The sequence below is a fragment of the Phalaenopsis equestris genome, unplaced genomic scaffold (assembly GCF_001263595.1).
Source record: "Phalaenopsis equestris unplaced genomic scaffold, ASM126359v1 Scaffold000251, whole genome shotgun sequence".
Classification (NCBI taxonomy): domain Eukaryota; kingdom Viridiplantae; phylum Streptophyta; class Magnoliopsida; order Asparagales; family Orchidaceae; genus Phalaenopsis; species Phalaenopsis equestris.
Window position 1 is genome coordinate 1,093,097 of NW_018164693.1, and position 10,461 is coordinate 1,103,557.

The following is a 10,461-nucleotide window of genomic DNA, read 5'->3' on the forward strand; positions in this document are numbered from 1 at the left end:
TGAAACACTACAAATCAATTATATATATATATATATATATATATATTTGATGAGTAGTATTTTAAAAAAATTAATTGACAACAAGGCTACAAAGATTTTATAATCAATTAAAGGTATTAATTAAGAAAATAGAATAAATATTATTAAATTAGATTCAAATGATGTTTTAATATAAACAATAATTTTTAAATCTTGCCATAATCCTTAACATTTTATGGCTAGGGGTATCAAAAAGACTCTTTTTTCGTGGACTGGCTCGCTAAGCAAACGAACCGAACACGAACACACTTTTGAGCTCGAAATATAAATGAGCCGAACACGAGCTGAGCTTGGGCTCGCTCTTGTTAGGCTCGTTTACACCCCTGCTCTCAATGAAGAATTTAGTTTACTTCTTTTTATTATTATTTTCTTTATGTAAATTGTCTTGATTTACGCTATGTGAAGTCTAGCAATACGAGCATCCTTATAAGCAAATTAATTTCACATTATAGACACGTTAGCACAGATCATTTTACAATTGGTGATCATTTCAACAATTTCATTGATAATCACGATAATTTCAATACGAGCAATTTTCCTTGATTTGGTCCTCGTGAATGGGTTACATTTTCATCGTTTTCCTAGCAAAAGAATATGTTGAAACCATAACATATTTCAATTATTTTTCTCTGATATCTCTTCCCATTTTATGTACATCGTTCGTGTGGAGAAGCATAGCAGTGACTTCAACTTCCACTCCGCAGTTTAACCAGGTATGAAAAGCGATGAGCGATGAGTTGAAGTTTAGTTTGAAAGGGGATTGCCCATGCAGGCTGTTGGTGAGGTGAATGATGGGCGATTAAATTGATCTTATCATAACATATTTTAATTATTTTTCTCTTACATTTCCTCCATGCTCCTTCACAATAAATACAACTCTTTCTACCGTGAGACATCATCGGGCAGCACTTGGTTTCCTAAGCTGTGTGTAGCTCGTTATCTCCAGTACTGATAATTCAGATTTCCATGAATGCCACCATCCTCAGCCTCTTCTTCTCATCTAAATCATTTCCCCTTGCTTGCTCCCAACTCCTCCCCATCACTAATGAAGGCGGCGGCATTGACCCCACCGAAATCCCAGTCTTCATTGTCCATGTGAAGAAGCCCACCAACAGCCCACTCTATTTTCATGGGCTGAAAAATTAGTACATAACCTTCCTTCCAAATGATAAGGTTGGCTCCGACGAACCTCCCATGATCTACACCAATCGCGAAGTCATAACCGTCTTTGCTGCCCGCCTAAACGCCGAAGAAGTCAAAGCCATCGAATGCCTTCACGATTTAATTCCTCAAAGCCAACCCAGAACAAGAATACTACTCTCCCTCAAAGGCAACCCATCCAACACCCTTTTGTAATGACTCTTCCATGGGTGAAGGCCAAATCATCGGCATCGTGGACATCAATCCTAACCACCTTTCCTTTAATGACAAAGGCATGGCCCCTGCTCCCACTAAATGGAATGGCAAAAGTGCTTTTGGGACGCGGTGGAATGGCGAAATCGCATCTTTGAATTAAGAAATGGTTGAAGGCACTTCTTCATGAGAAATTATTTTGTGCGGACATCGCATGCAGAAATTTATGCGGTGTACGATCTCCACCGTTGATCACAGCGAAGATGTATTTCGATAGGCCCATTTTAAATTTTTTTTTTTTAAATGTTGTGATCAACGGTGGAGAACGGACGCCGCCGCGTGTTCGTATGGAATAATTTCACAGACTATTAATACATTAAAATATGATGATTTCTTCCTCCGAGATCAGGCTATCTTTGATTAAGTACTCACACCAAGGAATAAATACTACATGAAGGAAAACTTTCAACGATTCTTTATTCATGAGATCAAGATCTATGAAGATACAACATTATTTCTCTAGGCAAAACACATTTTATTCTCTAGAGATGTCTACACTAATACAAAAGAACAAAAAAAGGAACAAGTGAAGATTAAAAAATGACCAAATAATGAGTCATCATTTATAAAATGACTGAAATACCCAGTGTAAACCCCAGCCAGATAAGGGTAAAACTGCAATATCATTACTGTATTAAATCCTCCATAAATAAAAGTAACATTTAATGAAGTAAGTGACATAATTTTAAATGTTAGCTCCACTCTCTTTTTTTCTAGGCCTTTCATACTTCTTACAAGCTCTATTCCTTCTAGGTGATTCACTATCAAGTTTTAATTCAGCAATTGTCTTGAAGAAAGATTGACTAGTCAATTTACACATTTATTTCCATTGATGCGCGTATCTATGTGTGTGTGTCTATTTATTTCTTAAAGTCAAAGCCCAATATATTGGGAATCAAGCCCATTTTGTAGCCCATTTTTATCGGATAAAATAAAGTCACTTAAAATAAATAGCACAGCTTAATTGGCATAATTCTATAAATACAATTTAAGGATAATAATAATAATAATAATAATAATAATAATAATCATAAATAAAAACTGACTTAATGGTCAAATGACTCAAATGCATTCATGGTCAACTTAATTAAAGAATTATTTGTGAATTTTTTTCTCTATTTTATAATTTTATTTTAATTTATTTAAACTTTACCTTATAATACAGCATATCCCACACATTCAGAATTTTATTATTTTTAAAAATACTAAAAATACATAAAAATTATTTTTAGTATTTTATAAAATAAGTTATTTTATCTTTCAAGAATAAAAATTAAAAACATGTTAAAAATGTATTAAACAAGAAAAGAAAATATAAAATAAAAAAAACCAAAAAGAATTCCAAATGGGGCCGTAGGTCTTTGAGGAGAAGATCTAAATTAGTATTCTGGAAAAAAACAAAAAATGAATTTTTAGCAGAACATTATATGGGGAAATTATCCCAAATATATCTTCTGCAAAAATTGAACTTTAGATGTTAGATATGTAAATACATAAGAATTAAGTGTCATGAATGTAAATCTTCCATTTTTTTTGGGTATTTTTGTTAAAAGTTTTTCATGGCTTGTGTTGTGAAAAAAACAACCACAGTAAAGCGAAAAATGGAACGAAAAAAAATTGCACACAGAAAAACATCATAGCGATACACAGATTTACGTGGTTCGTCAAATTTGCCTATGTCCACGGAGCTGCAGAGGATTTTATTTCTTCAAGGAATTACACCGTCGAGCGCCTCAACGTTTACAAGAAAATCTCGTTTTCTTCTCTTCCTTCCTCTTACTCTCTCTCTCTTCTTCTCTTTCTCTCTTAGAGGACTTGACTTGGCTTATGACAAGCTATAAGAGGCTATTTATAGAAAGTAGGCGAGCGGTATGTGGGAGGTAGGTGAGCGGTAGGTAGGTGTGATAGGTGAGCGATATGTCACCTCCCAAAAGAGCTCTTAGGAGTGGTGGGCAGCCCAGAACTTAAATACTGTTTTTCGGCCCTACACCTAGCCGATGTGAGACTTTTTGTCCGTGACATTCTGCTCCACCCAATCACGTGACGCCCTCGTCACAGATCGGCTCCACCGAGGGTCCCATTGGACCATGGAGAGTCCAAACACCTGTCAGACAGTAATCTGCTCAGATACCACTTGTTACCTCCCAAAAGAGCTCTTAAGGGTGGTGAGTAGCTCATGACTTAAATACTGCTTTTCGGCCCTACACCTAGCCGATGTGAGACTTTTTGTCCGTGACAGGTAGGTGGGAAGGTAAATGAGCGGCAGGTGTGATTCTTAATTAAGAAGCTAATCAAATTGCTGTAGACCGGATCTCCACATTACCCAACAACTTGCTCTTTATTAGTTTACATTTCTATTGTTTGTTGGCTATTTTTTTGTAACCAAGACAAATAAAAATTTTCTCTGCCGACAAGGCCATGGAGCACATAACAATTAGAATAAAATTAAAGTTGATATTGCAACTACCATTAATTCCAAATTTACAAAATTAATTTCCTTCCTGGGAGCAGACATTTTTCCCTCAAACTCACTGCCAACAAACTAAATTTAAACCAATTCTCAATCCAACTGCCATTCATGCGTGCAAAATTGCTTAACATGCAAGTCATGCTCCCTTTAATTGCGCTGCAAGAATTACATGCACGAGATAAAGATTAGGACTATTTGTATAGATAGCAATCAAATAAAAAAATATGAGTAACATATCGCATTTGGATTGTTTTTAAAACTATTTGTTGCAAGTAAGTTAGAACAAAATCTTCACTTTGTTGCCAATCAATTTTCTTATCGGTTCGAGCGTAACTTTCTTTTAATTGTTAAATTCATATATTTGTGCCTGAACACATCAAAATATTAGTGTATACACTACAACTATGAGCACAAATCTCAAAGCATTCGGATGACCCAGATGATGACCAGACAACCAAAGTGTCTGATCATACACTATTGCACGATCGAGAATCAACCGACACATTGCGTCGAGATATTCAAGCGACATGTCACACTGACACTCTCGACCGACCGAGACTCAAACATGAATTCTTGATCGCGGCTGATTGTTCGACCGGCTTTTACCACTGCGGATGAAATCTACATTTGATAGAGCGCCTCGGTCGACCAATCCATCACTTGGTCATCACTCAACCGGTTTCTTCGGTCAGATGAATTCAAGCAAGCCGACCGAATGATTATTGCCACGCTAAAATTCAAATTATAATACATATATGTTATAAAATTCATACGATTAAAGATAATATTTACTGCATTAAATCATTCAACTCTTTTTATATTTGTACAAAATAAACTTTTATAAAAAAAAAGTGGGGGAAAATACAAATAAAATGACCTTTCACGGACTCTCTTAACAGGCAACCCCTGACTGTCTATACTCCCTTTTTCTCGTCTCTTCTCCTTCACTCGGTCCTCAAGCTCTCGTGGCATGTTCACAAAGGACAATTCAAGATTCAACATCCTAAAAGGTGGTGCGATGAGCACGGATATCTCATAAATGAGAAGCGGGAGAGACTACTGAAAAGAAACTTCTTAAAGAGAGATAACACACATGGAACCCAACAAAGACTCTACACAATTAGACGACCATGCGCAGATCTGGGGGTTACAAACCCAAATGACCCTCATGATGGAGTAAATTGAGGTCCTCCGGGCAGCGGTCACCCAGAGGGGAGACAAGTTCCTCGCCTAGAAGCGAACCCTAAGGGGTTCTTTCCCAAAGGCAAGTTCCAGCAACCAACAAACAGAGAGACAAGACGAGTTCCAGCACAACGACACATCTGCATCTGCTCAGTCAACATGCGATGAGAAGAATAGAATAGATGTGAGTGCCAGTCCTGTCGCTTGCGGGAGGGGTCTTTACTCACCAAACCAAAGAGGTGATACCTCTGCGCAAGCTAAAGATTCATCACTTGGATTCTTACAAAGGGAGGACCGACTCAATCGACCATATCACATCGTTTGAATCATCTGTTGGTCTGCTCCAGATTGATGATCCACTAATGTGTCATCTCTTCTTAACCACCGTAAAAGAGTTGGCCCTTTGGTGGTTCAACGATCTGCCGACTGAAAGTCTGAAACCATCTTAAGTTACTATGAGTTTAAGAGACACTTCGTTTCACACTTCTCAAATGTGCAGAAGTCGAGGAAATACTCAGACACCTTATTCATCCTCAACGAGGGAGAAAATGAGTCTACAGGCCTATATCACCCGCTTCTAGAAGAAGATGCTGAGGTCATAAATCTAAAGCCAGAAATAGCTAGAACAACCTTGAAGCGAGGAGTCCGAAGGAAGTTATTTGAGTATGACCAAAATCTGTTTAAACCTACGACTTTTACATAATTGTTGGAGATAAAAAACAAACACATACTTGCGGAAGAGAACCTCCAAAGCTCCCCACAACGTAAGCTGGAATCATCCAACTACCTGTCAAGGAAGCAGAACAAACGAGGCGAGCAACAAAGGGCAAATGAAAATCAGTCTGTCCTTCCCCAAAACAACAACTCTCAATCACAAGATCATCGGAGAAATGACCGAGACAACCATGACTGAAAGTAGTACTCCGATCAACGGTCAACTCAAAATTATGAGTGACCGCATGTTTAGAGGAAGTTGATTAAATTGGCTTTCTTGATTTTACTATATTGAATGTTAATAATTTTCCCGTCCTTATCGTAGCTGTCACTTCCAAGGAACATGAAAATTTGGAAAATTAATATGCATACATTACAAGTGTCAGTAGAAATCCCAAAGCATTTGGTCGACCTAGCTGATGACCAGACAACCAATGCTTCCTACCATACACTAGGGTTGTCAAAAAAGTTCATAATTCGTGAACAATTCGTGTTCGACTTGCCAATGAGTTCGTGTTCGGTTCTTTTGATAAGCAGATGAGACGAACACGAACATTTTTTTTTAGTTCGGTTTATAAACAAACCAAACAGGAACATACATGCGTTCAAACGTGTTTGAATCACTATTGTTTGAATTATAAAATAAATTAAAATAATTACATATAAAAGTATAATTATAGACTATAAATAATTTAAAATTAAATGTATATTCATATAATTAAATATATTATAAATTATAATTAATTAAAATTTTTTTAATAAAATTAATTTATCATATTTTTAAAAACTAAATCCTATAAATTATAATATATAATAAAATTTTAATAATAATATAATATTGATAGTTATAAATATATTATATATTTATATAATATAAGTTATACAATTAATATAATATACTATATATTAAGAAAAAGAAACCCTAAGCCTTAACCCAATCGGCATCCCCTTCCCCTCACAAAATTGCAAAAACTTTCAGGTTGGACCACCTCTTGCTCTTCGAGTCTTCTTCTCCTGCTCTCAAAATCACAATAGGCTTGCAACTGCGAGAACTCACGGTTCGTTCTCTAATTACTACATCTATTTGTCTTCGATATATTTTCTTTGTCCTCCACGAGTCAACGTTGGCTCGACAACTCAGTATTCTTGCTTGATTGCTCGATATTTTTGCATTGTTGCTTGTTTGACTGATGAGGTGTTATCTTCGAGTATCTTTTATTTAATATTTAATATTTATCTTTAGGTTCACCTCTTAGCTTAAATTTTCTCAAATTTCTTTTAGATTTATTTAGATTTTTTTAGTATAACCGAGTTTTAAGTTTTTGGGAGTGAAATCTCGCATATTGCTTCTATATCTAATTTTTTTTTTTATTTTTTATGACTGAGGTCTGATATAAGGTTTTTTGCTGGGAACTATTATTCAGCTATTGTGCATTTGTGATGTGATTCAATTATTTTGCTTCACTTGTTCTCGCGAGGCTTTTTAGTTAATCTTGAAAATGCTTAACAAGGCTTTTCTTGCATTTGGGCTTTGATTCAGCTATTTTGCACCAAACAATGGAAGACAAGAATCAAGGGTAAATATTAGAATAATTTTCATAGTAATGGTAGAAACAAAAAGTATTAAGACTTAACTATTGATCTTTATGTTCAAACAAATCGAATCAAACACGAACATTAATTTCAGGAATAATTTCGAACATAAACTTATTTCAAACACATAATTTCAAATGAACCAAACAAGAACATAAGTTATGTAGTTCGTGTTTGATTCATTTACAACCCTATCATACACTACTGTACAGTTGAAAATCAACTGATATATTGTTTCGAGAGATTCAAGCGACATGTCACATTGACAGTCTCAGCCAACCGGGATGCAGATTGGAATCATTGATCGTGGTTGATCGACTGACCTGTCTTTACCTTGACCGACAACATCTATATTGACCGGGCACTTGGACTAACTAATCCATCGCTTGATTGCCACTCAGGCGGTCGCTTCAGTCGGATGAATTCAAGCAAGTCGGCCGACTGATTACCGTAATGCTAAAATTCAAATTACAATACAAATATGATATAATATCTATACGATTATTGAGACTATCCATTGTATTAATAACAGTTTCTATAACCATTCTTTTGTATCTGTATATAAATAAAGAGAAAATATAAGAATCTAATGATCTTTTACCGACTCTCTCAACAAGCAACCCCTAAGCGGATATGGTGTCTCTTTCTCTTCGTTCTCCTTCACTCGATCTCCAAACTCTCACGGCGTATTCACAAATGACAATTCAAAATTCATCAATCAGTGAGTTCAAGATCAATCATACTCCGCAGAATTCATAATTCATATCTACAATATTCTGCTTGTACAATTTTCCCCGCACTCAAAAGGAAATCAATTTAGTATTTTTTTTCAAAAATATTTTGATTTTTTTTGATGTAATTCCAGCAACCAAATGAATATTACCGCAGAAATACAGCATACATACAACAATATAAAAATCGAATTTACAATCCATTGATAAGTGCAAATCAACGGTCAAAACATTAATAATGATAAGCATCGCAATGCACTGGCCGGGACAGAAACGCCGCGCACTCCGCCGGCGACCTCTGCTGCGGCCTCCACGGAATACAATTTCTGCGGTCATCCTGCCGCCGCACCTTCAAACACCTCTGCGGTTCCCCGCAGAAGTAATTATAGGAGTAAGTGAAGTTCTTGAGCCTGGGCAGCTCGCATATTCCTTCGGGTATCTCTCCAGAGAGAAAGTTGTGGGCCACATCGAGCTGCTCAAGCTTCTTCATCTCCCCCATGCTCGCCGGCAATGGTCCGACCAGCGCGTTGAAGCTGACGTCAAACACCGTCAGCCTCTTCAGATTTCCGATCTCCGGCGGAATGCAGCCTGCGAGCCCCGTGTTCAGTATCACCTGTTGATATTCGATTTTTAATTGGTTCTGAATTTGTGAAAAATTTGTTTTTTTGGATTAAATTTACCAGTTTGATGGGTTTTATCTAACTTGGTGTTGAAGTTATCTTAGTATAAATAAAAGCTGCTCAAACATCTACAGAAAAAAAAAGACGAAAACTTTTAGTCGAAGTTACGACAATTCATCTAAAACCAGCAGAGTAGGAGGAAAACAATGAATTTTAAATTCCAAAAAAATAATTTTGTTCATGTAATATATAATTAAGAATGATATATTTGATTTGTTTAACTGAATTTTAAAATATTCAAGATTTATTTGGAGCACATTTTGATTAGAATATACTCATAATTTGGTTGTCTAAAAAAATGTAATTTTTTTTTCTTGGTAATTAGTTTTTTAATATTTTAAATAGTTTAAGAGTATAAAAATGAATATAAGAATAAATTAAATTAATGAGACTATCAAAATTTAAAATTTCTCAAAAAAATTTCAATGATTAAGCAGAAAATAAAATAAAATAAACTGAGTGCAGGGCATTACCAGCTGGTTCAGCGTCTTCCCCATCCCGCCAATGCTCGCCGGCAAAGTCCCTTCAATCCTGTTATTAGCAAGCACGATCACCGACGCCTTTGAATTCCCCAAATTGGCGGGAAGGGAAAATTTGAAATTATTATCATTGATGAAAAAAGCATCTAGTTTGGCGGCTGAACCACCCCCATTAAGAACCTCCGCCGGAACGTCGCCGAGAAACGCATTGAATCGAAGATCAAGAAATCGGAGCTCGGGAAGACGGAGAACGAAATCAGGGAAAGGACCCGAGAGGTGATTGTTGCTGACATCGAGCTCGAAGAGTCGGCGGAGGTCGCAGAGGGAGGAGGGAAGCATGCCGGAGAAGCGATTGGAGTTGAGGTGAAAGAGGGCAAGGTCGGAGAGGAGGGAGAGGTGGTCCGGGAGGGTGCCGGAGATGCTGCCGTGGTTGAGGTCGATTCCGGCGACGGTGGTGATGGAAGGGTCGTCGGGGGCGGGGGCGCAGAAGATGCCGGTGTAATTGCAAACGTGAGGTCCACACCAGTTGCCGGTGAGGTTCTTGGGGTCGGAGGTGATGGCGTGCTTCCAGGCCTGGAGGGCTATGTAGGCTTTCTCGAGCCGGGGGTTGGGGAAGGAGAATTGGGAGAGGGAATGGAAGGGGAGAGTTGAGATCAGGAGGCAGAGGAAGAGGAGGAAGGTGGAAGAGGAATTGGCGAATGGCATTTTAGGAGGAGATTGAGGGGAAGGTACGCGGGGATTTTGGAGGAGATTGAAGAAGGGTTTATTTATAGCAGGTTAGCAAACTCATTGAGTAATCGTTTGGACGAGCTTCGCCGAACAAGTTCGTTCGCAAATGGAGCCCTGCCCTGCACTCATGTTTCAGACCGATGAATTTTTCACGTTTTGAAGGAGAAGTCTCGGCGGACGCTCAAGCAAAACTCTCTTTGCACAAATCCGGGCCTGTTTGGGGGCAGCTGTAATTTATCCTGATAATCTGTTGATAAGCAACTGATTTGAATAAACTGACTAACTGTTTGATTTTTGCGTTTGAAAAATAGCTGATTCTAAATAAATAACAATTTTGCCCATATTATAGATAAACTGTTTAGTTGTTTCATTTATGTGTTTTGTAAACAACTTATTTGCATATTTTTTAGTTAAATGAACAATCTGTCACA

The 10,461-nt window shown here is 37.2% G+C and overlaps 1 protein-coding gene across 1 annotated transcript; it reads right to left on the bottom strand.

Annotated features, from left to right (window-relative positions):
• Positions 1-8,278: 8,278 nt before the first annotated feature.
• Positions 8,279-10,189, bottom strand: LOC110024260 (leucine-rich repeat extensin-like protein 6). Its single transcript, XM_020724127.1, has 2 exons — positions 9,296-10,189; positions 8,279-8,755 (listed from the first exon to the last, which is right to left on the bottom strand). Exons 1-2 carry the CDS (start codon positions 10,004-10,006, stop codon positions 8,375-8,377), a joined length of 1,092 nt encoding a protein of 363 aa, XP_020579786.1. The 5' UTR covers positions 10,007-10,189; the 3' UTR covers positions 8,279-8,374.
• Positions 10,190-10,461: the final 272 nt, after the last annotated feature.

Excerpts from the sequence above, each read along its gene's own strand:
- LOC110024260 (XM_020724127.1), bottom strand. The coding sequence starts at position 10,006 with ATGCCATTCGCCAATTCCTCTTCCACCTTCCTCCTCTTCCTCTGCCTC. Across the intron at positions 8,756-9,295 it reads GGAAGACGCTGAACCAGCTG|GTGATACTGAACACGGGGCT; the intron begins GTAATGCCCTGC and ends GAATATCAACAG.